Here is a 21756-nt window from a genome sequence, read left to right as displayed (position 1 = left end):
GGGAAGCTGGGAAAGGCACTGACTGGTTGAGGCAAGAGTGACGTAAAGGCAGTCACACGGGCGACTTTTGGTCGCCGGCGGGTAAATCGCCTAGACTATGTCAGACGGACGATTTAGTCGCTGCTGAATCGCAGCGATTCAGCAGCGACTAAATCGTCCGTCTGACATTATACTCGGCGACCGTCAGTTGAAGGTGCGCAGTGGAAGTGGAAAGTTGTGTTGACCATGAGTTCTGCAGCGGAGGAATTGCTTTTGTTAACGCTTTTGCTGCGAAAGCGACGTAAGCAGCGCCGTAGACTTCTCTGGACACACCCGATAACAAGTGCTCGGTTAACGGAAGGCGCTCATTATCTCCTAATGCAAGATTTGCAAGATGATAGCAGTAAACATTTAAATTATTTTCGGATGTCCAGCCAAACCTTCAATGAACTGCTATCACATTTACAAGACTCCCTTCAAAAGCAAGATACAAATATGAGAAGAAGTATTCCCCCTCAAGAAAGACTGGCTATGACTTTAAGGTAAGAAATACAAAATCTTTATACTCATTTTTATTATCTAACAAAGTTATTCAAGTATTGTATCACTAGAAACTGCAGATGCAGAACCCACAGGAGTGGAAGCATTGTATGAATGTAACACACAGACGGACGGACAGATGGACGGAGAAATACGGCGCTTAATATTAATTACATAGTGATCTGTGACACAATAATAATTTTCCTACGCTGCCCCATGTTACACGACAAAGAAGTAAACATTACAAGAAAAAATAGTCGGACCTGTCTGTCATATTAAAGAATGCTGCATAGTAGGGTGGAGGCCTGGCATAGTAGAGCTGCCCAATTATTAGAATGAATGACCATTGAATAATGAAGATAACATAGAGATTTGAAAATGAGATAATATATTCTAAATATGTTCCTATGGTTAATCTGTGAGGAGAGAGAACTGGGCTGACATGTCACTCTCTATATGCTACCTAAGACCTAAAAAAGTTCTTCCAAGATTGTATCGTTAGAATCTACAGATGCAGAACCCACAGGAGATACAGCAGGGGTTGCAAACTCCCCGCTTTGTGCACTCTGCACGCCAAAATTGCCATGACCATGGAAAGATTGGGAAGCTTGATAATTAATGGGCTATGGGACTTGATAGGGATGGGTTATGCTAGGAGCTTTATACCTTTTGACAACCTGCATAAGTTCACACTGACAGTCCAATTTCGACGAATCGGGGACAGATTTCAAATGGGGTAGAAGGGACATGAGAAAATTTCTATCTGCGTCGTCCTTGGGCTCATCAAGTTGTTTGTTGATTTTTGTTGAAAGTGCATTTATTAAGCTATCCTCTGCACTAGCTCTCTTCTTTTTTGCTGATGGCTTCGGCAAATCTTTTCTGGCATCGCATCTTCCTTTTTCAAAGTCTTCCTCTTCCTCCATGTCATCACTGGACTGAGAAGGCTTGATATCGTTGTTCGCCGATAAAAACGACAACTGAGAAAAAAAGATATATTCTTTTCTCACTGCAGTGGCACCCGACCCACTCTTCTCAGTCTTCTTTTTTGCACACTCTCTTCTGTAGCAATCTCGGATGTTTTTCCATTTCTTTTGAAGAGCAATCGCTGGAAAAGAAAAGGTAATATTAGTTTTCCCAAATTTGTATTTTGTGAAGACTAATAATAAGAACACAAGGACATTCATCCAAGACGTTTTCCTAGCGGAAAACTATTTATCTGTTGTTACCACTTTCGTTTTTTGTTGTTCATTTTTTGTTGTAAATTCTTGCAATATTGGGAATCCGCTAAAGTAAATATTGACCTAATAAATTAGATCTCTCCAAACACCAGTAGACTGTATACACATTTCCCAAGCCTATATGTATGTTAACAAATAAATTTCTTTCTTTCAGGTACCTGGCTACAGGGTGTTCATTCGTTGATCTTCATTACATCTACAGATGTGGAAGAACCACAGCAGCAGCTATAGTACAAGAAGTATGTTCAAACATTTGGATGATTTTGAGAGAAAAGTGCCTGCCCGCATTGTCACAGGAAGATTGGCTTCATATCTCCGAAGGTTTCAAAAAAAACGCAGATTTCCCAAATTGCTTGGGAGCCATTGACGGAAAACATATTAGATTAAAACAACCGAATAACAGTGCCAGTATGTATTACAACTATAAGAATTTTTTTTCAATAGTACTGTTGGCCTCATGTGACGCAAATTATCGATTTACATTCGTAGATGTTGGTTCTTATGGAAGATGTTCCGATTCGAACATATTTAGAAATAGTGACTTTCACAGAAGTCTAAATGATAACACTTTAAACGTGCCTAATAACCAGCCCATCTCTAGCAATGGTGAAGCTCTGCCTTTTGTTTTTGTTGCGGACGAAGCTTTCGGGATTTCGGAGCATGTGCAACGCCCTTATGGTGGAAAGAACTTGAGTCACCAAAAGAAGATCTTCAATTACCGCCTTTCGCGCGCAAGGCGCTTCATAGAGTGTACATTTGGCATCATGACCAATAAATGGAGAATATTTCACAGGCCCATTGATGTGCCATACGATTTTGCAGTAGTTATTGTGAAAGCTTGCTGTCTGATTCACAATTTTGTCCGTGAGAGGGACGGGTATACTTTCGAAGATACTTTGAATGTAATAGGCATTGAAAATACAAATGAGGTAATCAATATTGGACCTTGCCCTGCCACGCAAATCCGTGACAAATTTGCAACATATTTTGTCAGTGAGGAGGGAGCAATTGATTGGCAAAATAACATGATTTACGTCACAAGGCAATAACAATAAATGAACAATATGAAGGAAGTGTTCTTCATGTATTTTCATATTCTATACAACATCTTTAGGGAAATGCTTACTTAGCGAAACATTTGTATGACTTTGAAGATCCCATTGATTCAGGTAGGAATAACGTTATACAGCTGTTGCGTCATGCTGTAATTGTTATGGTTGTGTACCATTTTCCATTGTAAATATGTATATTCATTATAAAAATAACCGTTACGCTATTCGAACATTTCTTAGGCTAAGGTATGCTTATTTTTTTTCAATTTTGTGGACACATTTCTTTCTGACAAACAAAACAATAGGTTTGCCTACCCAGATGTTACCATATATCTGTACGTAAAGAAACACGGCGGCCCAGTTGCGACTACATAATGTTAATGCTGCCAGAAACAATGAAAAAATCAAAGTCAAATATCTCGCAAAGTAATCATTTCCAACGAAAACATTATTAAAAAAAAGTCTTAAAATACTTGATCTCACATCACTATCTCGTAAAATTACATCGAAATGTATGAACTGGTTACTTTTCGTGATATCATATGTTTAATGTTTCGTTAGTAATAACATTAAAGTAGCGTATAGTTGGTACGTTTGGTTAGCATAATTTTCTGCTATATTCTGTGACTGCTCATCGTCGAGTCTCCAATGTATTATATTATTCCTACTGGAACATTAAACATATTTGAGCTATATCTATGACAAAAGTATAAAGTAAAGCACATTACCTACCTTCTTTATTTTTTTCATCCTTCTCCAAGGCTTCGAAGTTATCAATAAAACTAGAACATATTTCTTCCCACGCTTTGGTTTTCTCAGTCTTGTTCGAATATGATTTGGAGCGGACGTCCCAAATGGCCGGACGCAGCTTTATCTCGCAGATAAACTTCTCGGTATCAAACATCACGAGCTGCGCACGTGCACGCCTTCACCCTCCTGTGGTCTAGGCAACACTAGTCGCTGGCGGGCAAATCTCCTCACACCCGCCCGTCTGACATAGCCAGGCGACTCAGTCGCGGCGGTTGTAACCGGGGACTCGCGTTCAAATCGCCGCGGCTGAGCGACTAAACCGCCCGTGTGACATCCCCCACGGTTTTAACATGCAGTTCTATGGAACATGTCTCCAAAGCGATTCGCCGGCGGGTAAATCGCTTTGCAGTCGCAGCGACAAAGTCGCCCGTGTGACAGATGTGACGTCAACTTCCCAGCAGCTTTCTTGTACACTTCCTCTCTCTGTGCGTCCTCTGCAGACACGTGAACTGGTAGCGGTGGTGGTGATAGTGGTGGTATTGTGTGAATTCTCAATGTACTATGTTGCATGTATGGTCTTCTGCATTATCTTCTTGCTCTGCTGTTTTTCTTCTCTTTTTTCTTCTCCATATTTTGCTTTTGTTACTTATTCTTAATTTTCTTTTTTTCTTCTTCTTTTCTTCTTTTTCTTCTTCTTCCTCCTCTTTTTCTTCTTCTTCATCTGATGTTCCTGCTCCGGTTTCTTTCATTCTTCATTATCTTTTCTTTTCTTTTTCCTCGTGTCCTTGCTTGAGTTAATTCCTGTCATTCTTAATCGCTTTTTCTTCGTCTCTTCGTTTTCTTTGTTCTCCACATTCATTCTTCCTTCTTCAAATTATTTCCTTTTCTACTGTTCGCATATATTGTCTGTATTAATTAAATTTCTCTGTGTATTCGTAATCTTTTGTCATTATTTTACCTACATCAGCTACAACAGTTCTTTAAATAGTCATCTTTCCTCTTTACACTCCACATGTCTTCTAAAACTACTACAACCACCTGCCTATCCACATACGTAACTATTTATAAACCATAGCAGCTACATTACGCTTGACGTGAGTTCTTTCACCCCACAAGTAGAAACATTCATAGCAAAACAATAGCATAAAAAAGCCGATCTTTTCTTCTATAACTCCTTTCCTTTTCTATTGTGCCTACATTATAGCTTATGTTTGTTTTAAATCATCTACCTGTGTGTTCCTTCTTAATTCTATATTTTGTCTTATCTTTATAAATCATCTATACTCTAATTAAACTACTACAGCCACCTGCCCATCTACATGCGTAACGAACTATTTATAAACTAGGGCACCAATAATAAGCCTGAAACTAGTTCTTTTATCTCCTCAAGTAGAAGCAGTTACAACAAAACAATAGCGTAACAAAGCCTATCTTGCCCAAGCCTTGCACAAACAGGACTTACTCCCACGCTTCTTTCCCTATAACTAGAAATGCTTTTATCATCTACCCGCTCTTGCTGCCTAACCTGCGACATGTCTCATCCCTGACGTCACCCAGTTATTGCGGTCATGCTGATGTCACTGCACTCAGGATGACTCGATAATGACGTCACATGAATGTTTTGAGTTTCATAACAGACTGAGAGCCAAACCACTGATGTTACTGACTCATCTTGGTGGTGCTGCTGTTGTTATTATTGCTTATTTCTGAGCCACCGGGAAGTAAGAATGTAAAAATGTTAGAACCTTACTGTATGTTTAAGCACCTCCACAGCCTCACTACTTTCAAAAGACTAACTGATGTTACACGGGTTTATATATATATATATATATATATATATATATATATATATATATATATATATATATATATATATATATATATATATATATATATATATATATATATATATATATATATATATATATATATATATATATATATATATATATATATATATATATATATATATATATATATATATATTTATTATTATTATTATTATTATTATTATTATTATTATTATTATTATTATTTATTCATTATTATTATTATTATTATTATTATTGTTGTTGTTATTTATTTATTTTCTCCTACTTCATACTAAGATAAGCCTTTGTTCTCCCCACAGTGTTGGTGCGTTGTTGTATAGTCTTCTGCTTTGATAATACAGAACGAAGACAACCTACACCAGCTGGTTAGAAAGAGAAAAGAAAAGAAAAAAAAAATATATATATATATATATATATATATATATATATATATATATATATATATATATATATATATATATATATATATATATATATATATATATGAAAAGTGAAAAAAAGGAGGTACACAAGAAAAAATAATAGTTGCCGCTCAAAATCCACGTTTTCTCTTATAGCTCAAGTTAAATTAACAAAGGTGGCAGCACTATGCAGTCATCAAGTTTTTCTGAATTATTTTCTTCAGACAATTTTCTTTACACACATGTCGAATTCATATAACCATATTTCAAAATATATATTGCAATCAAGGAAACTAACTTGAATGCTATCATTCATTTGCACATCAACCATGGGGACTGTTCCTTCATTGTCTATTTTCCTTGCTTACACGAGTCGAATTAATTATAACCACACGTCAAAACATTATCTGTACTCAACGAAAACTTATAATATATGCTATCGCTTATTTACAAATACACAGTGGCATATTATTATCAGCCACGTCAACTTTACGCATATCATTTAACTCAGAAAGAAAAAAAAATCATGGATAGTATCACACATTTACAGAAGACACGAACGCACTATGATAGCCGTGTTACCTTTACGCATATTATTTAAGTTACAAGACATGGACGGTGCATGGCAATTATCCAGCCACGGCCAGTTTTTGCTTCATCAACGCCACGCCTTAAAGGAGAACCTTTTTTTTTCTGGTACAGTCCTTGTAGCGTCAAGTCCGGAGCATTACTTGTACCTTTGTTTACCCTTTACATACTGTTGCACACACACACACACACACACACACACACACACACACAAATGCATTAACAGTACACATAGAATTATACAGATTATGTAGCCTACACCAGTGCAATCCTATCATCATTAAAAACTTAGTAAAAAAAAAAAAAAAAAAAACGCTACAATATTAATGACAAAGTAATGACATTTGTGTCTTATTCTACCAACTTCTCCTACGCAAACTATACTTGAGAAAATGTCAAACTTTGGAACATGACCTTAACACCTGACGCTTCTCCCCTGCAAGTGTATTCAGTCACACGAGGCCAAGTTGAAAGTAGTCACGTGCAATCAGATCTTGTGTCCCATGATTGATCAGCTGATTAGAGAGTAACAGGGAATACTGACTCATTTATATTTTCTTTTCTTTTCTCTTTCTAACCAGCTGGTGTAGGTTGTCTTCGTTCTGTATTATCAAAGCAGAAGACTATACAACAACGCACCAACACTGTGGGGAGAACAAAGGCTTATCTTATTATGAAGTAGGAGAAAATAAATAAATAACAACAATAATAATAATAATAATAATAATAATAATAATAATGAATAAATAATAATAATAATAATAATAATAATAATAATAATAATAATAATAATAATAATAATAAATAAAGGAAACCCGGAAAAGGTGTTGGCTAGGTCCTGTTGGAAAGGCATAATGCTGAAAGCCAGTTAGATAAAAGGTATATTTTTACTAATAGGTAGGGTTATGTAACCCCCACCCCTTCCTCAAACCTTGGAGGAAAGGAACGAGTCACTAAATCATTGAAAATCACGCGAAACAGAATGAAAAACAAGATCGCGAAGGAGGTGCCATGAGGATGTCAAAATAAAACTAAACAAACTGGGAAAATACACTGCTCAGAACAATAACAAAGGTAATACATTTCATGCACAGCAAACAGGCAACAAGCAGGCACTAAAAATACGAGGCATATTGAACATTTAAAAATAAACACACAAGTATTCAGATAGATTCGTATAGGCCAGTCAGTGGAAGAATCAGCAATGAGCGATAGGAACTGGGAGCCTGCTGATTCGTCCCTCCTCCTTCTCCGGTGTCCTTGTTGTCATTCCCTTTGCTTCCTTGTCTCTCCCAGCGCTTCTTAATAACCCTTCTCACACATATAGTGACACACATGCAAGGTAGGCATCTCTTTCACCTCCGCAGTGTGTAGTCAGGTGTGTGTGAGACGAGTTACATGTGACGTGTTGAGAGGGAAGCGGTGCCCAGTTGGGTCTTCTTTTTTTCTCTCTCTCCCCCTGTCGTGTTTGGTGTCGTCCTTGGGTTACCTGGTTGGGTTCCTGTAGCTCCAGATCTGCGCAAATAGAGGAGGTTCAGAACACCAAGGGGAGCCACACCAGCAGGTACGTACGTCATTCAGGTACTCGGATTCATGTGACCACCTGAGGTGATTTGCAAATCTCGTTCTTCGCTGGGGAGGAAGTGATGGTGTGGGTGACAGGTGTGTGACGGGAGTATCCTGGACAGGTATCCCGGAACAGATTGTGTGTATGGCTGGTGGGGATCGTAAAGGTTATGCGGTAGGGCTTAGTAACCCCAGTGGTGGTCTGCTGGAAATAATAAGTGTTATTATTACATGCTCGCACCCATCGTAAATTTACATGTGAAAAATGCAGCTTGTAATGCTAGGTCACTGACATCACTATCCACGTGGAGCCTGGCAAGTCCACTCAGGTAATAGATGACAAATCTTTCCAAACATGCTACTTCTATAAGTGAAATAAGTGTTAATATGGTTTAAAGGGCAATGGGTGCAACTTACAGCTTTCTAAAACATGCACAATTTTTTTAGATATGGCCTTGAGGAGCAGACAGGGTGCAGGTTATTTTATTTTATTTTATTTATTTTTTATATTTTTTATTTTTATTTATTTATTTTTTTATTTTATTTATTTTTTTTTATGTTGTGGGAGGGGCACTAACAAAGGGCAACAAAATTAGGATAAAAGGGCCCACAGAGGTGCCGGTACCGGAACAGTCAAAAGTGGTTGTCGAAAATTACAGGATAAGTGTCTTGAAACCTCCCTCTTGAAAGTGTTCGTCATAGGAAGGAGGAAATATAGAAGCAGGAAGGGCGTTCCAAAGTTCTCAAAGAAAAGGATGAATGATTGAGAATACTGATTAACTTTTGCATTAGAGAGATTGGGGTGAGAGAAAGAAGAAAGCAAGGCCACAGGAGGAGGGGAGGCATGCAGCTGCCAAGATCAGAACATTTAGCATGAAAATAGGGGTAGAAGATAGCAAGAGATGCAACATTGCAGCAATGAGAGAGAGGCTGAAGACAGTCAGTTAGAGGAGAGGAGTTGATAATACGAAAAGCATTTAATTCCTCCATGTCTTAAAAGAACTGCATGAGTGGATTCACCTCCATATATGGACAGATAAGACTCGTACAGAGTTAGCAGCTGGGTGGGTGAGGAAAACTAGCAGAGATGACCAAGAACATCTAACTTCATAGAAGCTGTTTTTAGCTAGAGATGAGATGTGAAGCCTCCAGTTTAGATTATAAGTAAAGGACAGACCGAGGATGTTCAGTGTAGAAGAGGGAGACAGTCGAGTGTCATTGAAGAAGAGGGGATAGTTGTTTAGAAGGTTTTGTCAACTTAGTAGATGGAGGAATTGAGTTTTTGAGGCACTGAATACTAAGTTTGCTCTGCCCCAATCAAAAATTTTAGAGAGATCAGAAGTCAGGTATTCTATGGCTTCCCTGCATGAACTTCCTACTTCCTAAAGGGTTGAATGTCTATGAAAAGACAAGGGTTAAACCCAGCTGTATGGAAAACATCACTGCGAAGGATTTTAATGGGTTGCATGAAGTAGTCAGAGGGTGGAGGAGAGGGGGGTGTGATGACTTCCACCCTTGGTAACAAGATACTGCAGACACTGGCATTGAGCCCTTAACTGCCCATGCAGATTAATTCATCAGCTAAATTTCTATTAAGTCTATTAAGAAGGAAGAGTGTATGGCAGTGGTTACCAACCTTTTTTTTTTCTGTTTTTTCCGCCCTTTAACAAGTTCATCTGTTTGGATCTCCCCCTTCAAAATTACAGAATTTTGACTTAAATTATCATACATAGTCACAACTAAAGGTAATCATAGCATAAATTTTGATTTGCATTTGAATACAGTACTTGAAGAAGAGTCAATTGCCACATTATATGATTCTCTCTCTCTCTCTCTCTCTCTCTCTCTCTCTCTCTCTCTCTCTCTCTCTCTCTCTCTCTCTCTCTCTCAGCCAATAGCCAGTCATTTTTATTTCCCTCAATAGATTTTCTCCCTGGAATTCTAAGATTTTCCCCAGATTGGGAAATATTGGTCTACAGTGTTTGCCCTGTTTACTTGCATGAATTTTAGACTTATTTCCACTGGTCTCTCACTCTCACTCTCAGCCGGGTAACATATCACAGCAGGGTGCAGTGTTCCTCAGTCCCTTGGAGTTACACTAATTTTTGCCCCAATGGAGAGCTCTTCAGGTAATTCATGATGCCAGAAAAAATAATATGCTTAGTTTTATGTTCACTTTTGAAATACAGATACATGAAATCTTATTTTGGAAATATTTACACAATCTCTTCTGACATGGCACTGTGGAGATGCAACCCCTATAGCTAGTTGTAAAATTACAGTACATATATTTTTCCTTGCAACTAATATTGCAAAACTACTGGAAGGATTCATATCTATCTATCTATCTATCTATCTATCTATATATATATATATATATATATATATATATATATATATATATATATATATATATATATATATATATATATATATATATATATAAACACACACATACATATTTTCACACATTCGTACTTCTTTAGGTGTAATCACCTTCAGAGAAATCAATGTAAACCTAATCTATAGTAAGAGAGCTATAATGTTATAGTGAAGAGTTCAAGATATTCTATCTGTCACCAGGTGCCGAAAGCTGAAAGTGTAAGTTATATTACCCCTCACAGCAGGGCATGTCCTGGGTGCTCACTACATGACCAGATTGGAAGAATGCTGCCACTGTATTGTGTGTGTAACATGAAAAAGCAACAAAAAAGGAAGGAGTGAGGTGACATAACACCTTGTTAAAGTGTTTTTACTCCTATGATGAGACAAAGTTTATCATGTCTTGGCTGTTGCCCTTTGAGGGAAATCTAGTGTGTAGGCACTGATGGCCTGTACTTTGCTGCTACACCTCATGCTTTGGATGTTTATACATCCTAAGTATTCACACAGTAGATACATTACATGGTTAATACAGACTTATGCATACTGTATTTCTTCAGTAATCTAATGGATGGCATTTGGATGGTTGTTGCCACTAAACTCACCAAATCACCTTCATCTTGTTTGAATCCTCAGGAGTGCTGAAGATGGCGGGCAGCATCCAACTCTCTCGGGAGGCATTGTGCGATGGGCTTGATCATCTGGCACTGCAGCAGCTCAGACTGATGGACCAATTAATTCGGGTGACTAGCTCCTCCTATGATATTTGTTCAACTTTCTCTGTCTCTCAGTTGTACATGTACATACTGATTAATTCCTAAGCATGTGCATTGTGTAGAAGGGATAATATATATATATATATATATATATATATATATATATATATATATATATATATATATATATATATATATATATATATATATATATATATTATACTTGCTTTAATGTAACTAGATTAAGTTTTTATATCAATTAAATGGTATCCTGAATGCTATTTCATCCTATAGCTGAAAAATGAGTAATGGACATCAGCCTGCTTCATAATTTTTTTTAAGCATTTATAATAGGTGTAGTTTTATACATACAAAATTTCTCTTTAATAACATTATTGGTATGGCATCAAAACATTAACTTAATTTTGTCTGTGAAGAACATTATTGGTATGGCATCAAAACATTAACTTAATTTTGTCTATAAAGTGCAACATGATGCTGGAGGAGAAGACGAGGAGTGGCTACTTCCTTCTGAGCAAGACCCGCTACAGCATGGGCACCAATGCTGTCAGTTCTCTCCAGCTGCCCTCCCCAGACTCAGAAACAGAGTCTCTTGCTAATGTGGTGACCAGTCCTGTGTTCCTAGAAGGCTACAAGGGGGATATAATGTATCACAGGGTCGACGTGAGCTTCAAAGACCCAGTGGCTCCCCTACCAGAAGAAGAGGAAGAGGGAGAAGTATTTGAAACCCAGAAGAGTAAGAAAAAAGGCACAAGGAAAAGACAGACTGCAGATAAAAAAGAACAAATGATAGATAGTGATAACAGCATACTTGAAAATGACTCTGAAAAAAAGGCCTCAAAAAAATCCACCCGTAAGTCTGTAAATCGTGATCCCATTCGCTGGTTCTCTGCCCTACCACAACAGACACTGAGACAGGCACAGCAAGACTTCAAATCGTCCATCTCCCTCATTGCCGAGTGTGCCACGATCCAGTCTAAGTTAAGAACTATTAATAAAGAATACAGTCGCCTTCAGGAGATAAAGTATAAGGTGGATGGAGGAGAAAAGGAGGAATAGCAGGCACCACATGTATATAGATATATATATATATATTTTTCTACTGCAGTTTATACTTGGTATCATTTCCACATTCCAGACATTGTGTACATTCACTAATCATCATTAATATACGTGGAAAATGCAGCTGTTTAATATCTATATACATGTGATGCCTAGTAATTGTTACATAATACTCATTAAAGAACATAGGTAAGTGAGGCACAAGTGACTGAAGCTCAATTGTTTTTATGGCAGGTCTTCATATTGAGTATTGTTTGGTGACCTATGCACAGGATTCATGTTGATCATCTTGATGATTCAGACACACTGAAGTGTCAAATCACATTCAAATAAAGGCTAAGGGAGAAACAACAACTTTTAATGATATACTCAACTCAGTTTTAGAAAATTGACAAGATCTCTACTTCCAAGGCAGAGAAACATTTCAAAGAATTATCAAGATCAATCAATATAAAATGGCAAGGAAACAATCAGTTTTCTCAACTATTTGTATTTTCATCTGTAACAGAAAATTACCATTTACTTTAATAACAATAGTATATCCCCCTAAAAAAGAGAGGGAATGGTGTAGTCAAGATGCCATCCCTTGTCTCACTGCAGGAATATAAATACAGGAAAGGGTCCCCAGCACTGCCCTTCACTTCTTTCCTATCACACCTAGCAGGGAAGACCGTGGCAGCATTTTTCCAGGTTAGATGGTAGGTGCTGCCACCAAGGCAGAAATAATTTGGCATCACATAAGATCACAAACCAGCAGTGATTCCCATCGATTCTGCATGTAACCAGAACCTCTTGGAGCAGGAGTCATCACCCCATCACTGCAAGTGGAAACATAACTATTATGATAAAGGCGATGGAATCTTAAAAAAAAAATAATTTCTACAACATATCAGCACTACTTAATCTACAGACAATCCCAGTTGCAAGTGGGATTCAGCGTTGGATTATTAGTCATCACAGGTAAATTTCATGGTCAGAGAAGCTTTGTAAGTATCTACCAACAAACTTGCCTTAAATGGAGCATAATTCTCCATGATGCTCCTTAGTCACTGCATACTTCATTCAGTTGTGCCCACACTGAAAAGTGAGAAAAATACCTCAAATCACATGGCACAAGATTGCTGCAAAAATAATGTTGTCTTGCTTTCAGTAAAAGCTTTCTCCATTAAAGAATCAGGTGACGAAAAATGGTCATCATAAAAATTCATTATCATATATATATGAATGTATCCTGAACAGTGCAGAGATTAGACTGACTCATCAACAATCCGGGAAAGTTAAACTTCAGCTAGATCAGTGCAAGTTAATTTTCATAATGATGTCACAGCAATATACAGAAAGGCTATCAACTTACCAGTGTGAAGTATACCGCCTCTCAACTGTTAGTTTACCAGGAACTTGGCTGTGCTGCCTCTGAGTGAATACAGCTTTACACTATAGATCACTCTACTTGTAATTGTATTGCTCCTTGAAAGAAAGAGAAGAGGGCACTTAAAATTGAATCTGGATGGTAAAGAGGTCAGACTGATTCAACATCAATAATCAGAGAGAGAGTTCACCTTCAGCTATATCAGCATAAGTTAATTTTCATCATGATGGTTTAAATCACAGCAACATAGAGAATGGTTACCAACTCACTGATCTCTGAAGCAAGTAAACTGCCACTGAAATGTTGGTTTGCTGAGAACTTGGCAGACAGGCTACCCCTGTGGATAAAACAGACTTGTCAGCAACATTCATCACTGCACACTTGAAGGAATGAGAATTCTAAACTATCAGCAAAGAAATCTTTCTTCAGCATCTCAGGTTTCAAGTGTCAAAACATCATGTAGGTATTGCAGCAAATAATTGATAATAAAGTGCTTCAAATACGGAAGATGTAAGTCATACTAACCTCCATCATACAATGAGCTGGGATGACCTCCATCCAGCACCTGTGAAACAATGTCTTGTAAATGCAAAATTTCAAATTATCCAAGTTCTCAGAAACCTAACCTATTACTTCTTTAATTCAGCTTTCAAGTGTTATACATAATGAAAATATAATACACTCTGATTTATCATTGAGAGAGAGAGAGAGAGAGAGACTACCATCATATCCAAATATCCACAACTTGCCCTTACCTGACTGGCTTCCTGGTGGCTGAAAAACCCACAGCTGACAGAGCATTGCCTAACCTGAAAAATTAATCCGCAAAATGAGAGAGAAAACAAAGGTAGGAATACAGCATGACATCTGTTCACAAATTTCAGCACTACATCCTCTACATGTATTCCCAGCTGAAGTGGAATTCGGAGTTGGATTTTTAGTCATCATTCAGCATTAACAAGGCAATAATAACACCCAAATCATTCTATGCCTGATTTACTTTCAATACAAAATAGTATTAAGATGGAAATAACAAAATTCAAATAATTCTAATGAACTCACTTGCAATACATGATGTTCAGTGTTGGGCAATGTCAGTTTCTCAGTTACCAGCAAGGTCAGTGCCCTACAAGCTCACTGTGGTGGCTGCCATAGCTCAAAATCGTCTTGTTAATATCAGCAACCACAGTACCAGTGTGTTGATTTCCCTGCACTTGATCATTTTTATCCTGTTGACTGAGGAGTGAGGAAGCCCTCCAGGCAAGATAACTCACTCTGTAAGTGGGAAAAAAAAAAAAAACATTTAACCAAACTGTAAAGATAACATGATAATTCAAGCAAAATTGTTTCAGTAAGGTGCTTCTCCACTAATAACTCCGATGATAAAGAAAATCATCATGGAATATTTTCCACCCTCCCTTAAAAATTTAGCAAACCTTACCTTTCCAACATAGTAATCATGGAGCAGCACTTCAACACAACTGTAAGGAAGCATAAAAATGGTTAAAACTCACAATTAATAATAAAAAAAAACAATCAGCATGAAGTATGTCTGAGATTCATAGTTCCTTGAACAAATATGTACAGATGAATAGGACATAAAAAAAAATTATCATTAACATTTGCTGTATATTGTACACATTCAGTATCTTTGATCATCAAAAAGACAAAATATTCACTTACCAGAGATCACAGTTTGTAGCATACCACAATCATTCAGAAAGATAAAAAGTTATGCTTTACAACAAACACCACTTTAACAAAACAATTTACTAATATTATATATATATATATATACACATTGTGATTTTTGTACAAAAATTATAACATAACCTTAACTTAAAATTACATTGGAATAGGTACAGATTTACATGATATAACTGGCTATAGTGCTTCTCTCTAACCTGCTAACGCTATACAAATGACTGGCTGCCAGAAATCCTCATAAAACACTTCTATTCTGGGACAGATGTGAAGGTACATTAGTGACAGGCTTGTGTCTTAGGCTCATCTATACACCAATTCCTATTTAAATATAGCACTGAACTCACAAGCCTGTCACCAAGGTTAAAAAAAAGTGGTATCAACAATCTCATTTTTTACATCTAGTATAAAGCCATCAATTTAATGCTGACTTTCTTCCTTCTTCTCTTTATCCTTGTCTTCAGTTTCTGATGAGCCACTGCTTTCCCTTTCTGAAGCCATCTGCACCAAGAAAATACTAGTTAACAACCTGAGCTTACTTGATCATTCAGGAAACAGAGCACAATACCATGTCAAAACAAAGGTTTCAGAATACAGAAAGAATTAATCATGTGACTTGTGGTAAGTATCTGAATATCGTCTTACCTTCTTGTATGCCATCTCAAACAGCTTCAGTGATGCCTGCTGGAGTTCACTGACTTCCTTCTTGATTTCTTCTGGGTCAGCTGAGTCCCTGTTTGCCAGAAGCTCCTTCACCTTTGTTAGCCTTTCCTTCAACTTGTCACTCTGAGGAAAAAAAAAAACATTTAAATATTGCAGAAACAAATATAAGGTAGTAAGGGTAATTTTCAGTGAAAGTCAAGCTGTCAAATTCCTCCTTGCTGTAATTACCTCCTCAGCAGGAAGCTGGTCTTTGAACTCCTCCATCTTGCTTTCTGTGTCATGAATGATACTCTCTCCCTGGTTAATGGCCTCCACCACTTCCTTCTTCTTCTTGTCCTCCTCAGCATACTGTTCTGCTTTCTTAATCATGTTCTCAATCTCATCTTTGCTAAGACCTCCAGAAGACTGGATCACAACTGCAATAGCAAACAAAATTCAGAACTGGATCCATATATATACTGTTTTTTTCTAACAAGGTATCATGACACTCTCAAATCAATGTTAAACTACCAACAGTACACAAATGTTAGCACTCACTCTGCTGCTCCTTGCCGGTGCCCTTGTCCCGGGCAGAGACATGAACAATGCCGTTGGCATCAATATCAAAGGTGACTTCAATCTGTGGGACCCCACGAGGAGCAGGAGGAATGCCAACCAAGCTGAACTGTCCCAGAAGCTTGTTATCACCAGCCATTTCTCTCTCTCCCTGGTGAACCTTGATCTCTACCTGTGTCTGGCCATCAGCAGCTGTGGAGAACACCTGAAACACAGAGTGCAATGTCATAACTCAACCTTGACTGAAGCATCTCATTTCCCAAGTCATCTTCCTTTAGCATTACACAAACCAAGAACTTACCTGTGACTTCCTGGTGGGAATGGTGGTATTTCTGTTGATGAGCTTGGTCATCACACCTCCCAAGGTCTCGATGCCAAGTGACAGTGGCGTGACGTCCAGGAGCAACACGTCTGTCACATCACCCGCCAACACGCCGCCCTGGATGGCAGCGCCCACAGCCACAGCCTCATCGGGGTTCACTGCCTTGCTTGGAGTGCGGCCAAAGATTTCCTGCACCATTGAGATGACCTTGGGCATGCGGGACATTCCACCGACCAGGATCACCTCACCAATCTCTGACTTGTTGCACTCGGCATCCTTGATTGCCTTCAAGCACGGGTCAACGGTGCGCTTAATCAGCTTGTCCACAATGCTTTCAAACTTGGCTCTTGTCAGCTAAAAAGAATAGTTTGCTATAAGTACAAGATGAGCTATGGACAATGCCAGACCAATTCCATCTTCTGCAAAAGGAAACCGACATCAAACACAACAGAAATACTAGTGAAGACTAGGAAAATTGTGAATCATTCATGCAAAATTGTAAATAATTACATAATTTCATGTCAGAACCCGCAAAACTGAGTCAGTTCACATGAACTACTCAGGTGAAGAATTCTGTTTGATCTATGATGCATTAAAACCAAAAAAATGTGATATCAACACATCATGGGGAAATTTGCATCAAACGGTGTCATCGCTCTCTGGGCTGTTTCTGGATGACGGATCACACAGCGGGAGGAGGAGGAATCCTTTATAAGGCATAAACTGAACTTTCTGAGGTCACATCGAGCTACAAAGTACATCATTGTATTCAGAATAACAAAGGGAAAATAATTATTAGTATTCAAACAACTTTCTGACAATTTCTAGGTTTACCATTTTTAGCCGTCATACAAAATGGGAAAATAATTTAAGCGCCGGAAGGAAAGGGTTAAGGACTTTAGGGAAATGGCAAAAGATGCTCATAACATTTCTGAAAGGCAACAATATAAACTCTCTCTCATTATCATTAAACTAAATCACTCAACCATTTGAGGGGAGAAAAAAAAAAAAAAAAAAAAAAAAAAAAAAAAAATCACTTTCACCTCATGTTCTAAGCCCTAGCCCTGCCGGACCTTAGAATCACAAGTAAGAGGCTACAAACCTTATACATCATGTGCTTGGGTCCTGATGCATCCATGGTCAGGTAGGGGAGGTTGATGTCAGTCTGGTTGGAGGAGGACAGTTCGATCTTGGCCTTCTCAGCAGCTTCCTTCAGCCTCTGCATGGCCATGGTGTCCTTGGTCACATCCACACCTTGCTGCAATGGATAGCGCTCATCAATTTTCAACCAAAGTCACTGTAATGGTTGCTTCACATATGCAAAATGTAAGGCACTGTGTAGAGATGAAGGAAGGTAGGGTAGGTATGCAAGGGAGAACAGAAATGACAGGTAGTGGATGGGAGAACAGCAAGAAAAACAGTAGGATGTGGAGAGAGATAATGAAAGAATAAGGAAAGATTATAGAAGTACAACATAAATCAATTCCCTATATTTGTGGCCATCTGAAGTCTCTAAATGTTAAGACCCACAAGACTGGTGATCATACTAACCTCCTTCTTGAATTCAGCAGCGAGGAAGGTGACGAGATGTCTATCAAAGTCCTCACCTCCCAGGAATGTATCACCATTGGTAGACTTCACCTCAAACACTCCCTTCTGGATCTCAAGAATGGAAATATCAAAGGTTCCACCACCAAGATCATACACTCCAATACTGAAAGAGAGGAAGAGATACTAAATTCACAACAAGATTTACACATAGATAAACAGCTACACTTCCACTGCACATTATGTCTCATCTTAAACTTTACAATGCTACTCACATCTTGTCCTCAGTCTTGTCCATGCCATAAGCCAGAGCTGCAGCGGTGGGCTCATTGATGACTCGCAGCACATTCAGCCCAGCAATCTGACCAGCATCCTTGGTGGCCTGAAAGATTTATGGGTTTGTGTTAACTTTCAATGGAATATCCAGTTCACAACACAAAAGACACAATACAAGACCTTTTACAAGCACCTACAGGAATGAAAAGTGGGATTAAAAGAGCTTTCTATTGTCTGGCCTATATAATATCTAGAGGAAAATGTGCTAAATAGTAGTTGAGGGCTTAAAACAGTTTGGTAAATAAACAGAAAAATAGTTTAATCAAATGTCTTGAGACCACAAAAGGAACAGCCTATTAAGACCTGTCCAGCTGAAGTCACAATATGCTCTCTGATGTTTATAAACCACAGTGTCACCAAAACAAAGTGGGGAATAGAACATCAGGACATCAACTGCTTGAACACTCACTCCTCACCTGTCTCTGGGAATCATTGAAGTAAGCTGGCACGGTGATGACGGCATTTTTGACGGGGGTGTTGAGATATGCTTCACCTGTCTCCTTCATCTTGGTGAGGACAAAGGCTCCAACCTGAGATGGGGAGTACATCTTCCCATCATCCGTCTGTACCCAGGCATCTCCATTACTGGCCTTCACTATCTTGAATGGCACAGTCTCCCTATAAGGCAAGGCACAGCAATTACAACTAAACAAAAGAAAATAAGGGAAGCTGCAAAAAGTAATCAGGCCTTGATCCATGGCAGTCCCTATAAGAAACTTGTGTATATATTCCTTAATAAATCTGTCTTCTTTTAAACCTCTCTAATGATTCTACACTAACAACTACATTACCAAGTTTATTCCATTCATCAACCACACTGTTTGCTGAATGACAAATGGTATGGCATTTAAAGAAAGTGAAGGTAGGAAGGAACAAGAATTGACTCAATCCCTTGTAACCTGCTTGATGGAAACCCTTTACATGAACAAAGAATATCACTGGATACTACCAGGATAATACAAGGCACCAGAAAACATGACTTACATATTCAACATAGTCTAAATCAGTGGGAAGTCCTCTTTATCTCATAAGAAATCTAATCAAGTCATCTTATCTAAATAAAAACACATGCAGTTCAACTTTCACTTCAGATCCTTGCTTTCTACCTGTCCTTGGTAATTTCCTTGTCGTCATATCTCCGCCCGATGAGTCGTTTTGTGGCGTAGAAGGTGTTTCCTGCATTGGTGACTGATTGACGCTTGGCCTGGATGCCCACCAGACGCTCCCCCTCTGCAATCACAACACCGGTTACCCAAAATACAGGACAAAATCCTTCACAATTGTTACAGATGTCCAAGAGCCACAATTAGTTAGGAATTATTTATAGACAGCCTTCCTTGCTCATATTTGACTTATTTTCTGTCTATATGATGGGTTTATGGGGTAATTTTTGCTGTATTTGGTTTAATATGAAGTTACTGGTTATTTTTCATCTTTGTCTTAATTTGTAAGTTACTCAAATGGACGGCCTTCCTTGCTTACGCATATTTGGCTTAATTCCAGGGTGTTTGCTTGGTTTATTAGATGATTATGTGTCTGCTGTGTTTCTTAATTACACAAATAGATAAGATGAAATTACTCCAGCAAATTCCCTCACCTTTGGTAAACGCAACAACTGAAGGAGTGGTGCGATCACCCTCTGCATTGGTGATCACCTTAGCTGTCTTGCCCTCCATGACGGCCACGCAGGAGTTTGTGGTCCCCAGGTCAATGCCAATCACTGCTCCCTTTACCCCATCGGACCTGTATGTCATTAGTCACACATCAGTGACAGTCAAAAGTGGAGACTCGCACTTCGGCAGGTCTTTCTTACATAAAGAATACCCTAAACATACTTAGAGTACATGCTTTACATCATTCACTACCTGCATTGAAGTATCTTATCTATAAGCAGTGCATACACCAAGATATTGCAAAGCCATCATCTGATAATCATGATATTTAACTTAAGAGAAAATTCAAACTTACTTGTATCTGGTCTGCATGTTGAAGGCGTTCTGCTGGGCCAGCACTCCCTGCACTGAGCTCTGAAAACAAGTTGGAATTCAACTCGAGTCTTACATTAAAATCCTATAACACATTAAGCCAAACCCAAGCCCGACCTCTCCACCAAAACTATCCATCACCATTACTGAGGTGCACCACAAGACCATAAATTTCCACCTGGGGCTTCTATAGCATAAATTTTCTCTGGTTTGTCAGGTCACTACTCTACAAAAATAGCATTATCAGAGAAATGTTAGGCATACATGCAGCAAGAATCATTATGAGGGAAGAATGGGAGATGAGGGAGACAGAAATCAAAGCATTTCTGGATCTAATATGACAATGACACATTAGAGTGCCACATGACTGTTCTTACCGAGTCTTAAAATATAATAAAGAAACATTTAAGGACACAAAGGAAGAGACAGGAGTTACACAAGAAGCCATTTAAAGCATTAACTGTCGAGCGAAGAAATACCCAACATAAACAGAAGGCACATATCAGGACTTGAAGAAGCTGTGAAGGTTAAGAAAAAAAGATTCTGACTAAATACAAGAAAATATCGCCATGTGGCCAAGAATATATTCAAGTAAAATAATACAAAGTAAAAGTAGCTGATTAAATAACTGATCCTCAAACCAAGGCATGGACAAAAATATAAGCAATAAATTCATATTAAATCAAATCAAACAACAATTAACCCCTACTTAACCAACAAGCTGAATACAAGGGCAAATATACGCTTGGGAAGGGGTTCATTTACATAACCACAAGCTAAACACAAGGACGAAAAATAACCTATAACCAAACACCACAACAAATATATCAACAATATCCACACACGCCCAACAAACAAGCAGCAAACAAACGAGAAAATATACTAAACCAAATCGGGGGGGAATCGTCTGCAACCGGCGACATTGGTACCAGAAAACATCACTAAACCCTCTATAAACATACAAAACTCAGATAATTCACACATTCACCTGTTGTAGGAGCTGCGCCACATTTTTCCTAGCACTCAGGGCCCCGAGATTAGTGGCGAGACACCTTGCTTTGGACATCATGGTGGCGGAAGGTAGGGTGCGGAGAGCACGTCTATCACTGTCCACGTGGGGCTGAAGACTGGGCTAGGACGCGGCTCT

The 21756-nt window shown here is 38.4% G+C and overlaps 2 protein-coding genes and 2 long non-coding RNA genes across 9 annotated transcripts in view; 1 reads left to right on the top strand and 3 right to left on the bottom strand.

The window, feature by feature from the left end:
• LOC135089825 (uncharacterized) overlaps window positions 1-12475 on the top strand; it is a 14207-nt gene extending 1732 nt beyond the window's left edge. Inside the window, exons 1-4 of one of the 6 annotated variants that reach the window (XM_063985923.1) lie at window positions 7575-7722; window positions 7888-7944; window positions 10965-11071; window positions 11531-12475. In XM_063985923.1, the coding sequence (XP_063841993.1) occupies window positions 10976-11071; window positions 11531-12124 (690 nt within the window). In that variant the 5' untranslated portion in view covers window positions 7575-7722; window positions 7888-7944; window positions 10965-10975 and the 3' untranslated portion in view covers window positions 12125-12475. Of the gene's footprint in view, window positions 1-205; window positions 522-7568; window positions 7945-8011; window positions 8043-10964; window positions 11072-11530 lie in introns of those variants that run through there. The other 5 variants (XM_063985924.1, XM_063985922.1, XM_063985921.1 and 2 more) reach the window with 5 other exon arrangements.
• On the bottom strand, window positions 546-5364 carry LOC135089829 (uncharacterized). Its single transcript, XR_010261656.1, has 2 exons — window positions 3542-5364; window positions 546-1624 (listed from the first exon to the last, which is right to left on the bottom strand). It is a non-coding gene; the product is annotated as an uncharacterized LOC135089829 (long non-coding RNA).
• A 126-nt stretch (window positions 12476-12601) lies between the features above and the next one.
• LOC135089828 (uncharacterized) lies at window positions 12602-14531 on the bottom strand. Its single transcript, XR_010261655.1, has 6 exons — window positions 14252-14531; window positions 14022-14061; window positions 13766-13833; window positions 13482-13594; window positions 13138-13204; window positions 12602-12945 (listed from the first exon to the last, which is right to left on the bottom strand). It is a non-coding gene; the product is annotated as an uncharacterized LOC135089828 (long non-coding RNA).
• Window positions 14532-15251: 720 nt separating this feature from the next.
• Window positions 15252-21756, bottom strand: LOC135089824 (heat shock 70 kDa protein cognate 5-like). Its single transcript, XM_063985917.1, has 13 exons — window positions 21598-21756; window positions 20593-20651; window positions 20222-20367; window positions 19731-19854; window positions 19041-19242; window positions 18564-18670; window positions 18292-18454; window positions 17843-17998; window positions 16720-17094; window positions 16401-16623; window positions 16092-16279; window positions 15846-15986; window positions 15252-15701 (listed from the first exon to the last, which is right to left on the bottom strand). The coding sequence occupies exons 1-13, from the start codon at window positions 21676-21678 to the stop codon at window positions 15621-15623; spliced, it is 2046 nt and encodes a 681-aa protein (XP_063841987.1). The 5' UTR covers window positions 21679-21756; the 3' UTR covers window positions 15252-15620.

This window comes from Scylla paramamosain, chromosome 33 (genome assembly GCF_035594125.1).
Source record: "Scylla paramamosain isolate STU-SP2022 chromosome 33, ASM3559412v1, whole genome shotgun sequence".
Lineage (NCBI taxonomy): Eukaryota > Metazoa > Arthropoda > Malacostraca > Decapoda > Portunidae > Scylla > Scylla paramamosain.
This window is presented reverse-complemented; position numbering and strand designations above follow the sequence as displayed.

Coding starts and splice junctions, on each gene's coding strand:
- LOC135089824 (XM_063985917.1), bottom strand. CDS start 21,678: ATGATGTCCAAAGCAAGGTGTCTCGCCACTAATCTCGGGGCCCTGAGT. Junction 17,999..18,291: donor CTGCTGAATTCAAGAAGGAG/GTTAGTATGATC, acceptor TATCCATTGCAG/CAAGGTGTGGATGTGACCAA. Junction 17,095..17,842: donor CCAAGCACATGATGTATAAG/GTTTGTAGCCTC, acceptor TATTCTTTTTAG/CTGACAAGAGCCAAGTTTGA.